The 24,365-nt window shown below is 38.5% G+C and overlaps 1 protein-coding gene across 3 annotated transcripts in view; it reads left to right on the top strand.

Moving 5' to 3' along the window:
* Positions 1 to 24,365, top strand: part of LOC115217147 (1-phosphatidylinositol 4,5-bisphosphate phosphodiesterase classes I and II-like) — a 127,571-nt gene that overhangs the window by 29,896 nt on the left and 73,310 nt on the right. For all 3 annotated transcript variants that reach the window (XM_036507256.1, XM_036507254.1, XM_036507255.1), the window contains exon 3: positions 22,222 to 22,299. In XM_036507256.1, coding sequence (XP_036363149.1) covers positions 22,222 to 22,299 — 78 coding nt within the window. The remainder of the gene's footprint in view (positions 1 to 22,221; positions 22,300 to 24,365) is intronic.

Genomic DNA, 24,365 nt, shown 5'->3' with positions numbered 1-24,365 from the left:
AGCTGGCAAACGGCCACGAACGGATGGTGCTTTTACGTGCCACCGACACAGGTGCCAGACAGAGCTGGCAAATGGCCACGAACGGACGGTGCTTTTTATGTGCCACCGACACAGGGCCAGACAGAGCTGGCAAACGGCCACGAACGGACGGTGCTTTTACGTGTCACCGACACAGGGCCAGACAGAGCTGGCAAACGGCCACGAACGGACGGTGCTTTTACGTGCCACCGACACAGGGCCAGACAGAGCTGGCAAACGGCCACGAACGGACGGTGCTTTTACGTGTCACCGGCACGGGGGCCAGCCGAGGCTGGCAACGGACACGAACGGATGGTGCTTTTACGTGCCACCGACATACAAATAATTTATAACAGACATTGGTTACTGTGCTCAATGTTGAAGCTGTAACTATGAAACAATTGAGAATTGAGTCTCATGCAACATAGAAAAATAGAAAAAAAGATAAATTTAAAAACAAAATGGATAAAAGAAACAGATATAGACATACACACACACATGCATTAAAATAAAAAGCAAATTTATAACAACATAGGATGGAAGACATACATACATGCATACACCAGCATCATTATTTCTTTCGTCATCATAATCATCATTTAATGCCTACTTCTCCATATTTGCATGACTCAGACAGAATTACTCTTTTACTTGTTTCAGTCATTTGACTGCGGCCATGCTGGAGCACCGCCTTTAGTCGAGCAACTCGACCCTGGGACTTATTCTTTTTGTAAGCCCAGTACTTATTCTATCGGTCTCTTTTTTGCCGAACCGCTAAGTAACGGGGACATAAACACACCAGCATCGGTTGTCAAGCAATGCGAGGGGGACAAACACAGACGCACAAACACACACACGCGTATATATATATATATATACATATATACGATGAGCTTCTTTCAGTTTCCGTCTACCAAATCCACTCACAAGGCTTTGGTCGGCCCGAGACTATAGTAGAAGACACTTGCCCAAGGTGCCACACAGTGGGACTGAACCCGGAACCATGTGGCTGGTAAACAAGCTACTTACCACACAGCCACAGATTTTGTATGGGCTCCTGCAGATGCTCTTTCTGTTCCTAAACCCTCATCTGTTTCCAAGTAGGGTAATATTTTCCCACTAGCTGGCCCCGTGTCATCAGAAATGTAGTATTTTATATATTAACCCTTTTGTTACTGTATTTATTTTGAGATGCTCTGTGTTTCTTTCAATTACTTTCACCCTTTAGCATTTAAACTGGCCATATCCGGCTCAAATGTACTAGCTTTTTTATGTTCAATCTGGCTGGAACTGGCCTTTCACACCTACCCTTCAATGTTATTCCAAAAATACATAATCACATCATTGAAATTTTGAAACTATGAGACAATGCCAGATTAATTCAAAATGATGTAGATAAATAAGCATTATATTTGACAAAGTAATCTGAACGCTAAAGAGCTAAATATAACAAAGAATTTAGTAAAATAACTTAGTTATCATTAAGCTAGTGTTAGGAACAGAAATTGTGACAAAAGTTTGGTTGAAGATTTTTAATTCAAAACTTATGAAAATAAGACATTTGTACTCAGAGCCAGAGCCAGTTTCAGCCGGGTTGGAAACGAAAGGGTTAATAGGGTACAAAACAAGGAACATAATAATCACACATACACACATATACTCATACAGAGTTGAAATGCTGTTTGATCTTTCTTTTCAGCATTGAATGTTCACCATCCCACTTCCATTGCACACACACACAAACATTCACATACCTACCTTTTACATACACATACATATACTCACACAGAGTTGAAACGCTGTTTGATTTTTTTGTTTTCACTGTACAATTTCCATCATCCCGCAACCAGGTTTGCCATCACCCCTTCCTTTCTCATTCATATGTTGTGACGGAGAAAAACACAAGAGTATTATTATAGTAGAAGATAGCAAGGCAGAGAGCTGGCAGAATCTTTAGCATGTCAATTTCATCCACCTTTGCATTCTGACTTCAAATGCTGCCGAGGACAACTTTGACCTTTATCCTTTCAAGGTCCAAAAGATAAGTACCAATAGAACATTGAGGTTGAAGTAATCAATTTACCCAACTCCCTGAAATTGCTGGCCTTGTGCCAAAATTTGAAACCAATATTTTCCCATAGCTAGACATGTTTTCTGCATAACTCTGAAAAATCACTACAGCCATGCGGGGGGCACCACCTTGAGGAACTTCAGCCAAGTAAATTGAGATATTGATATAGATATATATATATACTCTCTTTTACTCTTTTACTTGTTTCAGTCATTTGACTGCGGCCATGCTGGAGCACCGCCTTTAATCGAGCAACTCGACCCCGGGACTTATACTTTTGTAAGCCCAGTACTTATTCTATCGGTCTCTTTTGCCGAACCGCTAAGTAACGGTTGTCAAGCAATGCCAGGGGGACAAACACAGACACACAAACACACACATATATATATATATATATACATATATACGACAGGCTTCTTTCAGTTTCCGTCTACCAAATCCATTCACAAGGCATTGGTCGGCCCGGGGCTATAGCAGAAGACACTTGCCCAAGATGGGACTGAAGCACACTCTAAAGAATAGAACAGTAATTATTACAACAAAAATTTGAATTTTGGACACAGAGTTACCTAAGGTTTTGTAGGAGTGGCTGTGTGGTAAGTAGCTTGCTTACGAACCACATGGTTCCGGGTTCAGTCCCACTTCGTGGCACCTTGGGCAAGTGTCATCTGCTATAGTCTTGGGCCAACCAAAGCTTTGTGAGTGGATTTGGTAGATGGAAACTGAAAGAAGCCCATCATATATATATATATGTGTGTGTGTGTGTATGTGTGTTTGTCTCCCCAGCATCGCTTGACAACTGATGCTGGTGGTTCGGCAAAAGAGGACGATGGAATAAGTATTAGGCTTACAAAGAATAAGTCCTGGGATTGATTTGTTCAACTAAAGGCTGTGCTCCAGCATGACAACAGTCAAAAAGACTAAAACAAATAAGAGTAAAAAAGTAATACATATACATATATGTCGGTCATGGGGCAGTTGCCTCCCTTGTCAGCATGTGCGTATACATTTTGCGCTCCTCCTACAGCATTTAGAGTATTTTAACTCTTATTTCAAGCAATGCAGGTGCTTCGGTATCTTTAGTCACACTTAGTGATGATTGAATATTTCCTTTATAGTATAACATTACACCTGGTTGTTTATATTAATTTATATATATATATAATATATATATATATATATATAGTTATCGCCATACTAATATGGCATTCTTATAAAAATAAGGAAAAAGCTGTCCGCTGATTAGCTCCATTAGCTTTTTTCTTATTTTTATAAGAATCCCATATTAGTATGGCGATAACTATTAATTTCCAGGAACGCTGCCGTAATCTCTTTTAGAGAGACTTAGTAATTTTAATATTTCTATATATATATATATTATATATATATATATATATACTAACAGTATCGCCAGGCGTTGCCCGGGTTTGTTTCAACCCTTTAGAATTGGAATTTTTGAAAAGTAAAAATTTTGCATTATGTAGCTTGTTATTGTCTTTAGGTGAACATTTTTCTGGTTGAAATACACCGAAAAATGGCGACACAGCAGTCGAAAAATCGTAAAAAAAATAGGGATTTTCATAGAAAAAAAGCACCTTTTTGATGTAAATAATTTTTGGTGTTAACATGGTCCGATTTCAATTTTTTCTTCTACGGAAGAAAAAGCAATCCTTCTTCTATCATGCACTCAACTTTTGGTCAACCTATACTGCAGGGTCTCGGAGGAGATAGTGTTAGTTGAAAGCTACCAAACATACCATACGCAGACAACTTCAGCTTTATATATAGAGAGATATACACAGACACACATAAATATATATACATACATATATATATATATATATATATATATATATACAGAATCAGCTTTTTTCCAGTTTCTGTCTACCAAATCCACTCACAAGGCTTTTGAGTCAGCCTTAGGCCGTAGTAGAAGACACTTAGCCAAGGTGTCACATAGTGGGACTGAACTTGGAAACATGTGGTTGCGAAACAAACTTTTTACCACACAGCCACTCATATATGTATGTATGTATGATGTATGTGTGTATTTATGTATGTATGCGTGCATGTATGCCTATATACCTATTTCCTGAGACCTGCTTTGCTTGCCTTTAAATCAATAAACCCCTTACTTGCTCTCCAAGACATACAGTTCTGCTGTAGACAGCAACATAGTGACAACAGATGCTTGCTGAGAACTTGTGTAAAGTTGTCACCCTAACGACAATATCTTCTCTGCAAGCTATATTTAGGTATCATGAAACCTTCAGATATAGGTTTGTAATCATGGTTACCAAATATACATACATTATGCTCTATGCTTTCATTAATACAACCATGTTTTGCTCACTTTTATTTATTTATATTACAAAAAAAAAAATCAACTATAAATAAATTGAATCTATTATACACACACACACACATATATATATATATACATATATATACGTACATGTGTGTATACATACACAGATGAACGAATGAAATTACAAAGACACACATATTTGTAGATATATGTGTGCACGTATACATATACATATATACATATACACATATATATATATATATATATATATATATATATATATACGTATAATCAAATTCGATGACTGGCGTCCGTTATAGCGTGGCGCAAAGAGCACCATACGAGTGTGATCATTGACAGAGCGGCTAACCGGCTTCCGTGCCAGTGGCACTTAAAAGGCACCATTCGAGCATGATCATTACCAGCGTCGCCTTAAAGAGCACCTTCCGAGATTGATTGATGCCAGCATCGCCTTACTGGCACCTGTGCCGGTGGCATGTGTAAAAGATTCGAGCAAGGTCATTGCCAGTACCACCTGACTGGCCCCATGCCAGTGGCACGTAAAAGCACCCACTACACTCTCGGAGTGGTTGGCATTAGGAAGTGCATCCAGCTGTAGAAACCCTGCCAGATCAAGATTGAAGCCTGGTGCAGCTACTTGGTTTGCCAGCCCTCAGTCATTCGTCCAGCCCATGCTAGCATGGAAAGCAGACGTTAAACGATGATGATGATGATATATATACATACATGTATATACACACACACATACATACTAGCTGAGTAGTCCATCATTGTCAGACAATCCTCACACTAGAATGCATTTATTTCAGTTATTTTTTATTCCATATCAAAGCCTGTGCCAAAATTTGAAACCATTATTATTGTTGTTGTTGCAACACACAGGAAAGTCTGCCTTTTGGACATTATTATTATTATTTTTATTAAATTTTTGTATACTAAAAGGTGGCTAATAAGAATGAGGTTAACTCTGATTACAGCACCTCAGAAAATAAAATGAAATCATTTTCAAATACATGGAAATGAAATTAAAAAATAATGGATTCAAATTTTATGCTATGCAAATTTCATTCAATTTTCTTTTCGTCAGACTTTTTGAAATCTGTGTAATGTACCTCTGTCCCCACTGCCCTTGTGGCAAATAAAAGTTCTTCTTGTCATCATCATCATTATTATTATTATTACGCACTGGGATTGATGTAATCGAATTAATCCCTTTGTCTGTCTTTGTTTGTCCCCTCTATGTTTAACCCCTTGTGGGCAATAAAGAAATAAAATTATTATTATTATTATTATTAATGTTGTTTAAACTACACTGAGGTTGACTTTGCTTTTCAACCTCTCTCAGTTCATCAAGTATGAATCAGACACTAGAGATGATTTAACCCTTTAGTATTTAAACCGGCCATATCCAGCTAAAATAGTTAATTTGTTTTTTGTTCAAACTGACCAGATCCAGGCTCTCACACCTACCCTACAATGTTATTCTACATTAAGTAATTACACCATCAAGATCTTGAAGATATGAGATAATGCATGATTAATTCAAATCAATGGGAATCAAATGGACATTATGTTTGATTGAATAATCTGAACACTAGAGATGATTTAATCAACTGACCTTACTTCAAATGTCTGGCTTTGAGCCTAAATGTTTTGTTATTATTGACCAATCCCTGATGAACTTCTTCAAGTTTCACTTGAAAAGGAAAATAAGAGCAGAGAGGAAAGTGTTGTCTTATAGTCAGTTAGCTGAAAGGTGGATGAAAGTTGTCAGAATGGTGTGAGTGAACGGGCCTGTCCTCAGCATATGCCTGTAGTTGGAAAAAGGAAAGAAAATGAAAAAAGGCACTTGCCCCAAAAGTCAGGGCACCAATGGTTTTTATGGGGTTTTTCCACAAGCAGCCCTTGAGAGTCTCCTCCCTATTGAGGGTTACACATTGTTGATCTCCCTTTTTTTAAAAAATTTTATTAGTCTTGCTTACATGCTAAACCCTCACAACTACACACACACACACACACATTTTTTATTTTGTCCTGTGCTGTCCATGTTTTTCTTCATGTAAACCCTTGTGGTTAATAAAGAAATAATTGTTATTGTTATTATTATTATTATTATTATTATTATTATTATAATTATTATAGGCGCAGGAGTGGCTGTGTGGTAAGTAGCTTGCTTACCAACCACATGGTACCGGGTTCAGTCCCACTGCGTGGCATCTTGGGCAAGTGACTTCTGCTATAGCCTCGGGCCGACCAATGCCTTGTGAGTGGATTTGGTAGACGGAAACTGAAAGAAGTCTGTCGTATATATGTATATATATATATATATATGTATATATGTATGTGTGTGTATATGTTTGTGTGTCTGTGTTTGTCCTCCTAGCATTGCTTGACAACCGATGCTGGTGTGTTTACGTCCCTGTCACTTAGCAGTTCGGCAAAAGAGACCGATAGAATAAGTACTAGGCTTACAAAGAATAAGTCCCGGGGCCGATTTGCTCGACTAAAGGCGGTGCTCCAGCATGGCCACAGTCAAATGACTGAAACAAGTAAAAGAGTAAAGAGTATTATAGCTCCAGCTGTTATTGATACAGTTTTTCAACTTCCATATATCCACCTTATTTCGATTTCAACATACTCATACCATGACAGTTTTTTGACTTCTTTCCAGGTAATATTTTGTTTAGAAGATATTCAAAATGTCTATCACAATACAGGCATTTTAGTTCTGGTCCTTCATAATTATATTTAGATGACTTGCCTTGACCATCTCATCAGTCCAGACCAGTAGTTCTGAGCCAGGCGGTGCTCCAGCATGGCCACAGTCAAATGACTGAAACAAGTGAAAGAGTAAAAGAATGGTCCAAGTTCAAATATCACTGATATCAAATTGACTTTGATCTTTCTGAGGGTTGAACATATAAATAAATACCAGATACACACAAGGACTTATACATGATCGACTACATACCTATCTCCACCAAAAATGTTGGCCTTGGACTGAAATCATCATCATCATCATCACCATCATCATTATTACATGATGGTGGTCTGAAGAATTTAAATTGTGTTTAGTCATAACTAATCTCAGATACACAGGTAATCAATTGGTTATTTTTTGCCCCTCATTATCTATATATTTTAATTGGATTACGAGTAATTTTGAACCATTGTATACATACACACTTCTGTGTATTCTAGTGACAAAGGCGTTGTTAGCTTCTAGAGAAGCCTTGATGAAGTCAATGTGTTCTGGTTGCTCATTTCCTCGATTGGGATAATCTTACAATCAGATTTACTTAGATTTTCATGGTATTATAATCCATGACAGATTAATAATTACAGAATCAGTGATTCTCACCAACTTATCTGACTCTAGTTATCTATCTATCTGTTTATCTATTTCTGTCATCTTATCTATCTATTTGGCTTTACCTATCTTTTTATCTACCTAGCTACCTCCAACATTTTCTATCTATCTGTTTATCTACTTCTACCTATCTATATCTATTTATCTACCTATCTATATCTATTTATCTATCTGTCTGTCTATCTATCTATCTATCTATCTATTTACTTCTACCATTATCTAATTATCTATCTATTCATCTGTCTGTCTATTTCTCTCTCTCTCTCTATCTATCCTATCTATTTACTTCTATCATTATCTAATTATCTATCTATCTATTTATTCGTCTGTCTATCTATTTCTCTCTATCTATCTATCTATCTATCTTTTTTTTTACGATCCCTTTTGATCGAAAACCTACCCCCACCTTTTTTTTCTCCCCAAAAAGAAAAGCTCTACTTTGTAATTTGTTCCCTCTGTGTTCAGCCGTGTGTGGCTAATAAAGAAACATATCTATCTATCTATATCTATCTATCTATCTATCTATCTATCTATCTATCTATCTATCTCTGTTTATCAACTTCTATCACTATCTGTCTATTTATCTTTCTCTATGTATCTACTTATTTATATCACTGAAAAATAAGTAAAATAGCTTGTGAAACTGAAGGCAACTGTTAAGCATATTACATCACAGGTCCAATGTACAGAGTTTCTAATTTTCTATTGTCTATTTTACATCAAGGAGTTCCTTATTTAGAACATCTTTTATTAATTTTGACAACGGATGTTTTACATTATATAATTATATTAAATATCGGAGGCGCAATGGCCCAGTGGTTAGGGCAGCGGACTCGCGGTCATAGGATCGCTGTTTCGATTCCTAGACCGGGCGTTGTGAGTGTTTATTGAGCGAAAACACCTAAAGCTCCACGAGGCTCCAGCAGGGGATGGTGGTGATCCCTGCTGTACTCTTTCACCACAACTTTCTCTCACTCTTACTTCCTGTTTCTGTTGTACCTGTATTTCAAGGGGCCGGCCTTGTCACTCTCTTGTGTCACGCTGAATATCCCCGAGAACTACGTTAAGGGTACACGTGTCTGTGGAGTGCTCAGCCACTTACACGTTAATTTCACGAGCAGGCTGTTCCGTTGATTCGGATCAACCGGAACCCTCATCGTCGTAACCGATGGAGTGCTTCCAATCTCAATCCAATATTAAATATCATAACCCATAATACTGTTAAGTACAGTAGTAATCACACCACCATACTGAAAAAAGTAGACTGGATGATGATATTCTAAACTCACGGCTCACAATCATGAGGTAGTGAGTTTAATTCCCAGACTGGGCTATGCATTGTGTTCTTGAGCAAGACACTTAATTTCACTTAGCAAAACACACATAAACACACACACACACATTTTTTTGATGGGCTTCTTTCAGTTTCCTTCCACGAAATCCAGTCATAAGGCTTGTTGTTTGTATGGGACTATAGTGAAGACGCATGGCTCAGTGGTTAGAGCGTCGAGCTTACGTTTGGGAGGTTGTGAGTTCGATTCCTGGACCGGGCTGCGTGTTGTGTTCTTGAGCAAGACACTTTATTTCACGTTGCTCCAGTTAACTCAGCTGTAGAAAGAAGTTGCGACATCATTGGTGCCAAGCTGTATCAGCCCCTTTGCCTTTTCCTTGGATAACATCAGTGGTGTGGAGAGGGGAGGCTGGTATGCGTGGGCGACTGCTGGCCTTCCATAAACAACCTTGCCTGGACTTGTTCCTCGGAGGGTAACTTTCTAGGTGCAATCCCATGGTCATTCATGACCGAAGGGGGTCCTATAGTAGAAGACACTTGCCCATGGTGCCACATAGTGGGACTGAACCTAGAACCATGTGGTTTGGAAGCAAACTTCTCAAAAAACAGCCAATCTTGTGCTAATTATGGACGTGCATGAAAGGATAATGAAAAAAAAATGACAACCACTTGACGGAACAAAAGCACAACAATAACAAATATAATAAATAATAATAATAATAATAATATAATAATAATAATAATAATAATAATAATTGTGTACAGTGCTCAGGTGCACTACAACTCATCTAAAGTGTATATATAATCAGGTGTAGTTTCGGCGGATTTCGGAAAGCATGAGGGCCTTAAAGGATGCAGTGTCATGGCAGTCAACAACTGATGCAGGCAGTTTATTCCATGCTTCAGCAACTCTGAGCGTGAAAAAAATGTTTCCGAAAGTCATGGGAGCTGTGTTGTTTTCTATATGTAATAACTAGTAAATTATTTGTATCTGATTGTGTGTGTGTATGTGTGTGTGTATGTGTGTGTGTGTGTATGAAAATGTAAACAAAACAGAAAAAAACTCAGATCTCACTCCCAGCCACATTCAAAAGCATAGCAAACATGCGCATACACATATATGCAATTTATCTCTCTCTATATAAACGGCAGTTTGTCTGTGCGTATTTCTGTGTGTCTGTTTGCTTGTACCCTCACCCTGACCACGGCTTTCAACCGATTCTGATGAAATTTGACACACACATAGCCCAATGTCATAATTCAAAACTAACGCAGCGAAAATTTTGAAAAGTTCCCCCAAGTTCTGAAAAAAATCGATAAATTCGACATGGGGTCGAGAATCAGAAACACAAACTGCAAACTGTCTAGGGGACGCAACTCCACCTTTTTTTACTCTCAAAAAAAATTTACCATCATTTTTTTCCATTTTTTGGCTATAACTCTCTAAAAATGCTTTATAGTTATTTCCCTTACAAACCTGAGCAACGCCGGGCGATACTGCTAGTACATAATAAAAACATGACATATACAATATTACATAATGAGTAAAGGGGTAAAGACCCCCTTCGGTCACGACACTGACCATAAGATTGCACCTAGAAAGTTACCCTCCTAGACACAAGTCCGGGCAAGGTTGTTTATGGAAGGCCAGCAGTCGCCCATGCATACCAGCCTCCCCCTCTCCACGCCATCAGTGTTATCCAAGGGAAAGACAAAGGTCGATACAGCTTGGCACCAGTGACGTCGCAACTCATTTCTACAGCTGAGTGAACTGGAGCAACGTGAAATAAAGTGCCTTGCTCAAGAACACAACACGCAGCCCGGTCCGGGATTCGAGCTCACAACCTCACGATCATAAGCTCGATGCTCTAACCACTGAGCCATGCGCCTTCACATAATGAGTAATTAACATAAATTATAGGTGACATGGAATGAGTGCCATCACATAGTAAGTACAAGAAGGACAGTTCACTATAAATGTTACAGTGTGTGACACAAGACACGCCATGATAATAATAATGGTATTTATTTAAACCTTATTACTACTTGCACTGTAAAAAGAATTACCATAACAATGGGCCAGTGGCATTCACCAGTACCAGTACCAGCATGGAGGCGCAATGGCCCAGTGGTTAGGGCAGCAGACTCGCGGTCGTAGGATCGCGGTTTCGATATCCCAGACCAGGCGTTGTGAGTGTTTATTGAGCGAAAACACCTAAAGCTCCACGAGGCTCCAGCAGGGGATGGTGGTGATCCCTGCTGTACTCTTTCACCACAACTTTCTCTCACTCTTACTTCCTGTTTCTGTTGTACCTGTATTTCAAAGGGCCGTTCTTGTCACACTCTGTGTCACGTTGAATATCCCCGAGAACTACGTTAAGGGTACACGTGTCTGTGGAGTGCTCAGCTACTTACACGTTAATTTCACGAGCAGGCTGTTCCGTTGATCGGATCAACCGGAACCCTCGTCGTCGTAACCGACGGAGTGCTTCCATCCACCAGTACCAGCTGATACATTATGACTAAATATTCTCAAACACCTATTAATAATCAACTGCAGACCACAGAGGAAGGGATATAAATGAAAGCATAATTTAAACCAAAAACCAGTAATGGTAAAATACTAACCTCGGAAACATTGAGACTGCAAAGAAATATTTCTGTTTGGGCGCATTTAATATACCTATATGTCTTTTATAGTGAAGGTGCATGGCTTAGTGGTTAGGGGCATTTGGCTCACGATTGTAAGGTCATGAGTTCGATTCCTGGCGACACATTGTGTCCTTGAGCAAGACACTTTATTCCCCATTGCTCCAGTCCACTCAGCTGGCAAAAATGAGTTGTACCTGTATGGCCGGCCTTGTCACACTCTGTGTCACACTGAATCTCCCCTGAGAACTACGTTAGGGGTACGCGTGCCTGTGGATTGCTCAGTCACTTGCACGTTAATTTCACGAGCAGGCTGTTCTGTTGATCAGATCAGCTGGGACCCTTGTTGTCGTAACCGATGGAATGCTCCTATGTCTTTTATGCCATTAAATAAGGTATTTGTCTGAAAAATACAAATAGGACAATGAAGAAAAGTACTCAATACATGTATTAGTTTTCAGCTATTTGCTTGAAGCAGGGGATTCACTTTGCTGCTACTCAGAGTATCTTACCATGTATAAACCTTTCTTTGGGAAGACAAAAAGATGAACTGATGAACTTAGTTGAGGATTCATCAAGTAAGGGCAGAATGAAAATCAAATTATTCAAACTGTTCAATTCTCATTGGTCAACTTAAGCCAGCTGATATGATGCACTGCTGATAGGTGAAGACAAAGGGAAGGGTCTCTAGAAACGGTCTGGCTACTTGTCACTTGCACAGAAATGGAAGATACTACTGTGTGTGGTGGAGGACAAGTGGTAAGTGTGGTGCAGTATGAGGAAGATTTACAATTGGATAATGTGTATCTTTAGCCAATGAGCTGTGAAGGTTGTGGTGGTGGTGGTATATATGGCCTGCACTCAAACTTTTGCAAGAGAAATGCATAGGTTTGCAAGTAGATATTATTTTGGACATTTTATTCAGTATGTTGAAACTTTGAGTCAAGATGTTACACTTCTCTGTAAGATGTAGATTGCAGTTTTGATGATAGTCCAGTTTATAAGGATGTTGTTAATTTCATATGTCTTCAGGTCCCAGAGACAGTCATGTAGACATTGTGGAGTTGATTCTATCTCTGATTCTGAAAGAGTGAGTGTGCTGAATGTATCTGACTTTAAATGTATTTCCCATTAATTCTATGCAGCTCATCTTGGTTGTATCTGCAATTGCTATCTTTGTTGTTATCATAAGCGTCTTTAATAGGCACTTATCATTAAGTAGACAGGATTTGGTGTTGCTGGAACTGCATCAGGGTGGATGTGTTTCAATTTTCATGATTTTGGTTTTGACTGGATATTTAGCATGCAGTATTATATAAGCAGCTGTAGTTAACCTTAGCATTGTTTTCATTGCGTACACATGCAAAGTTTGCAAAATGCTGGATTATAAGCTATTCAGCATTAAAATCTAAAAACTCCAAGCTATTTAAACTTTATGTCTACACAGTAGAACTACATGGAGCTTGATGTGGAACATACAGCTAAATGGACTGTAATTGCCTACCTATTTACAGCACGTGAACTATATGTCATTGTGGTACTTATATTTAGGTCCACTGTACAACAGACTTGATCAAAAACTACTTCACTTGAGATCTATCTTTCATTTTTAAAATTGCCCCTCTCCACTTACATTTTATGTTGATCACTCTTTTCTGCTAGCAGTTATCTCTTCTGAACCATCTCCTGTTCACTTGTCCATATAACCTTATGTCTCTCAATCTCCCCTCACACTACACATCTGTCTTTCTCCATATATACTTTCAATCTCCCCACTCACATGACCTTTCTCTTTCACTCATCTTCCCACTTTCTACTGTATTACTTTCATGCTGCTCTTAACACTATCTGTACTGCCAGTCATCACCTATTCTCCCTTGCCTTCCCAGCAACTCATATGTGTCACTAACCATCCCTCACTCTCCCCATACTTTCTTGTAATCTCTTTACACCCATACTCCCTGATCATCTATTTCCACTTCTCTTTGATATACTTTAAGGGCTCACCTTGCCACCACCATTTTTACCACTCCTTCATTATTTCGACCCACTGTTATGTAATGCAAGGTGATTAAGTATCTCTTTCTTTATAGCAAGAAACCTGTTCTTGCCTCTTCTTTCATACTTTACCCTCACTACACTTAGTATAAAACCACCTTTCGCTCTCTACTGTAGTCCCACTCAGCTGTGGTGATGGTGGTGGGGATTCTATTTGTGCAATCTATGTGGCATCTTGCTAGTATTGGTGCCATGAAAAATAGCATTTAGTACATTATGAAGTGGTTGACATTAGGAAGGGCATTCAGCTTTGGAAATCATGCCAAAGCAGATATTGGAGCACAATGCAGTGTACTTCAATACCTGTTTTTGGTACAGTTTCTATAATTGGATGTTAAGCAGTTCCTGTCAAAATGTCAAACTCATGTAGCATGGAAGACAGATGTTATGATGATGACAATGATAATTCTAAAAAACCAGGACAATAATTAACGATATAAAACAATATGACTGAGAACATATCTTACATGGAAACAAAAAGGTAACAGATAAACAACTACATAAAAATAACAATAATAAATTAATCCAAATGGACATAGACATCTCATCATCAGCTGCATTGTTGGAAATCATTACAGTTTTGACACCTACTCACACCCATTCTATCTAACAGATAGTGCTGCCCAGGAATTACAAAGAAAGAAAAACACATACATATATAATAGACACAGGCATGGATATGTGGTTAAGAGGCTTGCTTCCCAGCCACGTGGTTCTGGGTTTAGTCCCACTGTGTAACTCCTTGAGCAAGTGTTTTCACCTATAGCTCTGGTTAACCCATGCCATCTGTGTAAATTTGGTAGATGGAAATTGAAAGAACTGTATTTCTTTGTGTTTGTTCCCATCACAGCTTGACAAACAGTATTGGTTTATTCTTTGACTTGCTTCAGTCATTTCTCTGTGGCCATGCTGGAGCACTGCCTTGATGGGTTTTAGTCAAACAAATCGACCCCAGGACATTTTTTCAAAGCCTAGTACTCTCCCAAAATACAGTAATGTGTGTGTGTATGTTTCAGGATACAATTTCGCATTGAGGATCTTGCAGACCAAAGATATATATATATATATATATAATAAATGCCAAAACAAAATTGTGTGTCAGTGTGTCACACTTTGACCCCACTCTCTCACTATTCAGTGACACTTCTACTATACCTCATGTTGGGACGAGAGTAATAGTGGACATAGAAACGGTGAGGACAGTAGTAGATCGATGTTGTGATGGTAATGGGGTGATAGTAATTGTATGAGCTGTAGTTGTCATAGAGGCGGAGGCGACGGTGATGATGGTGGTAGTGGTAGCCGAGGTGGTAGTAAGTGATGTGAAAGACAGTCGTGATGGTGTTGGAGGGGAAGGCGGTGTGTGTATGGCAGTTGTGGTGACGGTGATGGAGATGGTTGAAAACAATCAAAAGAAAGAGAAAGAAAGAAGTGGATCTTTTCCTTTTGATGGACGGAATTTTCTAGTTAACTAAACAATTTGAAACTTCGTATACTGGTAGAATGTGTCAAAAGAAAACGTTATTGTAAACAAAATTGAAAACAAAATTGTAATTTGTAAGTTTAACGTAGTTTAATTCTTCGAATTTTAACCAATAAAATGCATGGCCCCCGAATGGGAAGACAAAAAAACGTTGGGTGTAACTTCGGTATAAGAAAGTGTTGTTTTTTTTATATATATATGGGGGGGTTAGGGTTAGGGGGGGAGAAAAGGGTTTCTGTTATCTTCAGAAATGTAAACAAAGCCACTTCTCTGGTACTTACGGTACTTATACCGAAGGGTCGCCGTCGAATGTACCAACTGTAGTATTTATAATTTTTTGGCGATCTTGGGATCTTTGGAACCCCAAAGATCCCATTTCCCCCCAACCCCATATGTAAAAAAATAAAAGTTTTTTACGGAAATTGACGATCATATATAAACAAATACACGTGGTCAGTTGACGTAAAATATACTAGAACCGTAAGATTGACCATTCGACTAAAAACCCTCGTAAGGCGGTGCCACAGCATGGCCGCAGTCCATGATAACAGAAAAAAAAATCATAATTACATTGATATCTTAACATACGTACTTAATCTATCTGAAAGAAAGATTACAAATAAAAAAAATGATAAAAGTAAATAAAGGCGCAGGAGTGGCTGTGTGGTAAGTAGCTTGCTAACCAGCCGCATGGTTCCGGGTTCAGTCCCACTGCGTGGCATCTTGGGCAAGTGTCTTCTGCTATAGCCCCGGGCCGATCAAAGCCTTATGAGTGGATTTGGTAGACGGAAACTGAAAGAAGCCTGTCGTATATATATGTGTGTGTGTGTGTCTGTGTTTGTTCCCCTAGCATTGCTTGACAACCGATGCTGGTGTGTTTACGTCCCCGTCACTTAGCAGTTCGGCAAAAGAGACCGATAGAATAAGTACTGGGCTTACAAAGAATAAGTCCCGGGGTCGATTTGCTCGACTAAAGGCGGTGCTCCAGCATGACCGCAGTCAAATGACTGAAACAAGTAGAAGAGTAAAAGAGTATTAACCAACATCCAAATGCCTAACTATACGAGATTAGATAACAGGAATAAACACACATTGACTATTTGTATATTAAACTTACGCTTTAACAATTACTGTAATGGAATTAAATTAAACTATAAAGGCCTTACACTAGTGTTAATTAAATGATATAGAGCAAATCTTTATATATAAAAGAAAGGTTGTGTGTCTGTCTCCTACGATTTAGATTCCTAACTACTCCCAACCAAAAGCGCGTATCTTATAGTCGTGATTCATATCGAGCCCTTCTGGGTATTAGCGCGCATCTACGATGAGTCTACGATTAAAAAAAAAATTTACCATAATTTTTTTCCATTTTAATGCAATTTTTTGCTATTATATAAGGGAAGTAACTCTCCAAAAATGTATTATTAAATCTCAGAACGTAAAAAGCTACAGTAACACCCCCCTTTGTGGTTAGCCATGTTGAGATGGCTATTATACTTTACATCTCTAAAAATGCTTATATAGTTATTTCCCTTACAAATCCGAGCAACGCCGGGCGATACTGCTAGTAAAACTATAAAGGCCTTACACTAGTGTTAATTAAATGATATAGAGCAAATGTCATATAACAAGCAACGTGAAGAAAAGCCACGAACCTTCGAAGAAATCAACCCGCCAAAAACACGTGTTGTTTACAATTGCCAAACCTTTTTAAAAAGTCGATCGTTTTTCTTAATACTTTCGTTGAACAAGATCGACATCGGTTTTAGCGGGAGAAATGGATGCAACAAATGTACGTGTGGATGTGTGCGCACGCGCGTGTATGCATGCATATATGTATGTATGTGTGTATGTGTGTGTATGTATGTATGTATGTATGTATGTATGTATGTATGTATGTGCATGTCTATAAATACATCGGAGACAGAAAATAAAATTCTCGAGATTCCTTATTCAAAACCATGTGTGTGTGTGTGTGTGTGTGAGAGAGAGAGAGAGAGAGAGAGAGAGAGAGAGAGAGAGAGAGAGAGAGAGAGAGAGAGAGAGAGAGAGGGAGAGACAGACAGACAGACAGACAATGTAGATAGATAGATAGATAGATAGATAGATAGATAGATAGATAGAAAGGCAGATAGATAGATAGATAGATAGATAGATAGATAGATAGATAGAAAGGCAGATAGATAGATAGATAGATAGATAGATATAGTTGAAGGTATGTGGAGTGTGTGTGTGAGAGAGAGAGCACAACAAGACAAAAAGAAAATGCCAAGGTTCACATTCAAAATATGAGAGGAAATCTGGAAGCTGCAGGAAAAGAATATTTACTGTGGGGAGGAATATTCTAGTCGTGGCAGCACGTTTCGTTGAGCTAGATAGATTACCTACTAATACTGTGAGAACCATCCAGCCTTTTGAAGTATGGAGGGAAACAAGCATAAAATGTTAACGATGGTGCTGGTTGTGTGTGAGTCTCTTATCTTTTTCTTGTTTTTGTCACTGGGTTTAGTCGAACGAATCAACCCAGTGTTTATTATTAGTATTTTGTTTAAAGTCGCGTACTTATTCCGTCGTCTCGTTTGACGAATCGCTTGGTTAGTCAAGCGGTGACAGTGAACGAACAAACACACACTCCATACATGCATACACACGTGCTCTCACACACATACACGAAGGGCTTCATCACAGTTTCCGTCGATCAAATTCATTTGCAAAGCATTGCTTGGCCCAGGGCTATTGTGTAAGGCACTTGTAACCATATAGTTGCAGAACTTTACTCCTCAACCATAGTAGCCCTTGTATACACAAGATCAATATTTAACATTACTTGTCCCTCATAAGATTCTAATAAGGTTTTTCATGATGCCTCAACGAGTGATTAAAATGCAAAATTTTTACCTCCACTTTCCCTAAGGCGGAGGTATTGTTTTATCAACCCTGAAAGAATGAAAGGCCTCAATAGCATTTAAACTCAGAATGCAAAGATCCAGAAGAAATACCACCAAACATTTTGCCCAACACGTTAATGATTCTGTTAGCTTCATCATCATCATCGTTCAACGTCTGCTTTCCATGCTAGCATGGGTTGGATGGTTCGACCGGGGTCTGGGAAGCCAGGAGGCTGCACCAGGCTCCACTCTGATCTGGCAGTGTTTCTACTGCTGGATGCCCTGCCTAATGCCAACCACTCTGCGAGTGTAGTGGGTGCTTTTTACGTGCCACCAGCACAGGGGCCAGAGGTGGCTGGCAAACGGCCACAATCAGTTGGTGCTTTTTATGTGTCACCAGGCACGGACACCAGTCAAGGCAGCACTGGTATCAGTCATGTTTGGATGGTGCTTTTTACGTGCCACCTGCACAGATATCACAACTACAATTTCCATTTGATTTTTGTTTTGATGTTGATGTACTTGACGCAATAGATCTCCTCAAGCACAGCAGGTCACCCTATGATCCAAGGTTAGCACAGCAGGCCATCCTGCGACCCATGAACTCACTTCATTTGTTGGGACTTCACAGCCACAGCATATCTCAGAGGTCTTGGTCTTTCGTCATAGCCTCTTTGAGGCCCAACGTTCAAAGGTCATGTTTTACTGCTGCCTTAAATAGGAACATTAATCTCACTGGGCCCGTGAAGGCCTTATACCCTGTGTCTCTCTCCAAACCTTGCAAATTAACTACGGTTATAGCTGAGAGAGTTCAAAAATTTGAAAATGGAATAAATATAAATAGATGTTATCTCTCAAATGAAATTCAAAGATGATACCACAAATGAAGGTGTAACTTGTATTTGCGTGAAAAAATTTTTTTGATAGGTCATAAGCTGAAAGATGAAAATCAATATATTTATCTCATAGTCTTTATTAATTGTGATAAGACCAAGTAATCAGTATTCCACCCCTATTAATACCCTGATCAATAAGGTTTAGTGAAGCTGTAACCACCACAGTAACCACCTACTATACTGTGTTTCACTTGATCTTCTACTAATCTATTCAGGGTTTACTAGATAACAGGGCAGGATGTGTGCTGTAATATGTGTGTTGTGTGTACGAGTATATTTTCTGTTTATGTGTGTGTATGTATACATACATAATGTGAATACAGGATGGTCTTGTGGTTTAAGAAGTTTACTTCATAATCACAGGATCTCAGGTTCAATGCCAGTGCATGACATCCTGGGCAAATATTTTTTGCTTTTGTCTTGGTTTAACCTTACCTTTGTGAGTGAAAATGAGTAGATGAAAACTGGGAAGAAGCCCTTGGGATGGATTCTACCCCTAATTCAAAGATACAACCATGTCACATACCATGTCATGTTGTGGGTTCTGCCTTAGAGCTACAATAAGGGTACATGTGTCTGTTGTTGTTGTTGTTAAGCAACAAGACGAGTAAGGGTGATTAGGTGAGGGTCTAGGGCTTAGGGGCGGGAGACCCCAGACCTTGGAAAAAAAAAAACTTTGGTCATCTTGTTGTAGTCGAGGGCTCTTCGTTGACACCCGACACCACTTGGAGGTGACCCTCATAGTCACTGGAAATGGAGATCTCCATGTCCAAATTCTTGAATGGCTACATGTGTCTGTGCAATATTCAGCCACTGACATGCTAATTTAGGGGCAGATAATTCAGTTTAAGATCAAACAACTGAATACTTATCATTGAACCAACAAATATTCATTTATCTTTTATCTTTTACTTGCTTCTGATATTTGACTGTGGCCATGCTGGAGTGCTACCTTGAAAGGTTTTAATCAAACTGATCTTAGTACTTGTGGGGTTTTTTGAAGTTTGGTACTTATTCTATCAGTCACTTTTGTTATGGGGATGTAAACAAACCAATGGTAGCTGTCAAGTGATGGGAAGGGGTGACAAAAACAGATGTAAAGACACGTACACATAGACACACAATGGGCTTCTGCACAGTTTCCATCAACCAAATCCACTCACAAGGCTTTGGTTGGCCCAAGAGCCATGCAGCGAGACCGAACCTGAAACCATATGGTTGGAAAGTGAGCTTCTTAATCACACAGCTATGCATAGGCACAGGTGTGGCTGTGTGATAAGTAGCTTGCTTACCAACCATATGGTTCTGGGTTCAGTCCCACTGCGTGGCACCTTCGGCAAGTGTCTTCTACTATAGCCTCAGGTCAACCAAAGCCTTGTGAGTGGATTTGGTAGACGGAAACTGAAAGAAGCCTGTCGTATATATGCATATATATATATATATATATATTTACTTGTTTCAGTAATTTGACTGCAGCCATGCTGGAGCACTGCCTTTAGTCGAATCAAATCGACCCCAGGACTTATTCTTTGTAAGCCTAGTACTTATTCTATCGGTTTCTTTTGCCGAACCGCTAAGTTACGGGGACAAACACAGATATGCAACATATACACACACACACACACACACATATATATATATAAGAAACCGATAGAATAAGTACTAGGCTTACAAAGAATAAGTCCTGGGGTCGATTTGATTCGACTAAAGGCAGTGCTCCATCATGGCTGCAGTCAAATTACTGAAACAAGTAAAGAGTATATATAAGTTATAATTTTGCATTTACATTTTACAATTTTAACCCTTTAGTATTCATATCACACAATCAAATGTAATGTTTATTTACTCACATCATTTTGAATTAACCATGCATTGTCTCATAGCTTCAGGATTTCAACGATGTGATTACTTATTTTTAGAATGGCATTACAGGGTAGGTGTGAGAGGTCGGATATGGCTCATTTGAACATGAAACTAGTGGAATATTTGGGCTGGATACGGCCAGTTTAAATGCAAAAGGATTAAGCTTCTTTAACCCATTAGTGCCCAAATTATTTCTATTTAAATATAAACAATATTAGGGACCACTATGTGGATCCCTTATCTACTCTTACTCTTTTACTTGTTTCAGTCATTTGACTGTGGCCATGCTGGAGCACCGCCTTTAGTTTATTTAACCATTTAGTATTCAAACCGGCCATATCCGGCCAAAATATTTAATCTGTTTTATGTTCGAACTGACCAGATCCAGGCTCTCACACCTACCCTACAATGTTATTCTACATTAGGTAATTATACCATCAAGATCTTGAAGATATGAGATAATGCATGATTAATTCAAATCAATGTGAATCAATTAGCAATATGTTTGATAGAATAATCAGAACACTAAAGGGTTAAACAAGCATTTAAAAAATTTTATCAAAAATTAAAGATTGTAATGAAAAGTAAAAAAACAAAGATACGACTGTTTTTGCAACGATAATATTTCATGTTGAATCAATGATCATCCATTCATTATTGTAATAATAGCATGAGAAAAGAAAATGCTTCCAATTCTGTCAGTATACAAGTGGCCTTCGAAGCAACTTTTTGTGATTAAAGTGGCCCACAATGTAATTTGAGTTGGCCAGGCCTGATCTAAATCATGCTATCATGGAAAACGGGTATAAAAATCACCACGATGAGGAGGAGGAGGATAATGATAGTGATAGCAATGATGAGAATGATAATGCTGATGATGATGATGATGATGATGGTTAGAATGGTGAGAATGGTGACAATAATGGTGATGGTGATGGTGATGATGATGACACATTCAAAATTAATATTCACAAACTAAACTTAGTACTGGTTTCAAATTTTAACACAAGGCCAGCAAATTCAGAGGAGGCGGTAAGTCAGATACAGTGACCCCACCCCCAGTGCTCAACTGTTACTTATTTTATCAACCCTAAAATAAATACCACTAACCATTTTGCTCAGCATGGTAACAATTCTGCCAACTCGCTGCTACATTAACTAATCATATTATCATACATAGATATGTATTCATGATTCCCATAATCTGATAATTAAATAATTAATTCTTGATAAGTTATTTCACCAATATTAATATATATTTTAATATTTATTTATTTATCTACTTTACACTTTCTTTGACAGGGTTCTTCAAGTACAACTGAAATTTTGCTCAGAGTTGACCCCAAGGGATATTTCTTGTACTGGAAAATTGAAGGAAAGGTTTGTATGAATTTGAATACCATAGACCCCAAATTTATAGTATTATAACTCAAATCAGACTAATGAAGTTTTCTAATCACTAAATTGTTCTGCTTGTAGAAGTAGTTGTTGTTGTTTCTTAAATTAACCAATCTTATGGTCAAAGATGTTCCAGTTATGGCCATTCTATATGTTCTTTTTAAAGATTTTAATGTGTGTGTGTGTGTGTGTGTGTGTGTGTGTGTGTGTGTGTACGTTCAAGTGTGTGTATGTATATATAAAAAAAGCACCCATGCTAGCATCACATAAAAGTAGCCAGTACTCTCTGTAAAGTGGTTGCCATTAGGAAGGGCATCCAGCTGTAGAAAAATTGTGGAAACAGATGGTTGGGCCTGTTGCAGCCCTCCGCATTGCCAGCTCTTGTCAAACCATCCAAACACATGTACCAAACACATGTACCCTTAATATATAGTTCTCGGGGAGATTCAGCATGACACAGAGTGTGACAAAGCTGGTTCTTCTTGAAATACAGGTAATACTCATTTTTGCCAGCTGAGAGGATTGGAACAACGTGAAATAAAGTGTCTTGCTCAAGGACACAACATGCCACCAGGAATTGAACTCACGACTTTACGATCATGAGCGAATGCTCCTAACCACCAAGCCACACACTTTCACGATTGGAGTAGAATACATGGGAAACATAGAGTAGAGGGCACAGCTCAAGATGTAAGAACTTTGATTTTTAACTCACTACATCTGGAGAAAGAGGTGGTGCCAGTGGCCTTCACAGATCCTCTAAGAACAGTGACTCTGATATTGTTAATGCTTCACTTAAGCTGTTACAAGTTGGCACTTGCAGGAAAATCATGAGCAAAAAGGGAATCTCAGAGGGGTGACACTTTTGGGAGCGAGGATAGAACTGAGACAAAATTGGAGCAAAACATGGTTCTCAGACTCATCTCATTCTGTTAAACTGTCCAACCCATGCCAGCATTGAAAACAGACATAAAATAATGACTACAGTGAGACGATGATGATGATGTTATAGTCAATATTAATATCCTCATGTTAATTAATATTTCATACAGATATCTATTCATGATTCCAATATCGTAATTAAATTAATTCTTAATTTGCTTAATAATTGTCTGTGTAGGGCCTGGGGGATGAACAGAACACGGGTGATGAGAGGACAGATACTAATCATTACTAAATGTAGACTGCTTTCATTAAGAGTTATTGGGCTGTTACAAATGCTAATTAATACAAATTATAGATTTAATCAGTACAAACCATGGCTTGATATTAATCTTAATAGATATTAATTGTGTATTACTACTTATTTTGATTAGTGCTAAATATGAATTATTATTCATTCTAGTAGGTACTTAATATATAAGGGCATCCAGCTGTGGAAACCATGCTAAACCAGACATAGGGCCTGGGCAGCTCTTCAGCTGACCAGCTTCTGTCCAACTGTCCAACCCATGCCAGCATGGAAAGCAGACATTAAATGATAAATATATATTTTGACACAAATTAAATGAAGTGAAACTAATGGTTTTTGTGTGTTCTTAAATGGCTTACAAACATCTTCCATGCTGCAATTGTATATATATATATGTATAGAAGCAAAACGCCCCCCCCCCCCCCTCCGTCCATGGACGGTGCTGAGTTGTCAAACATTTAAACCAAATTTTCTCAAAACAACTTGTCCAACCGTCCCATAGGCCTCCCCGTTGAGAAACGCTGATTTAACCTAAATTTGAGACACCAGCAAAAGAAGAAATGAAGATAGACTTTTTTTTCTATTCCCCCCAAAAAACGATTTTATTCACACAAATATACAACCGAAGAGTTTAAAGCACCAGTAAGTACATCGCAACAGCTGATGTACTCGCATGTACAAATGCACGTTCCCACGGCTTTATCAAATTTATTGTGATATTCATTCTGAGATAACATCTCTTATGGACAACATGTATTGGAGGGAGACTAAAAATTTCTTTCAGTGGTGGCTAGCAAGAATGTTAAATCCATTCCTCCTTATTAAGGACATGTACTCACAGCCTCATTCTTAGACA

This window comes from Octopus sinensis, linkage group LG11 (assembly GCF_006345805.1).
Source record: "Octopus sinensis linkage group LG11, ASM634580v1, whole genome shotgun sequence".
In the NCBI taxonomy this organism is placed as follows: Eukaryota; Metazoa; Mollusca; class Cephalopoda; order Octopoda; family Octopodidae; genus Octopus; species Octopus sinensis.
The sequence above is the reverse complement of the archived record's forward strand: the minus strand, read 5'-3'. Positions and strand labels throughout refer to the sequence as shown.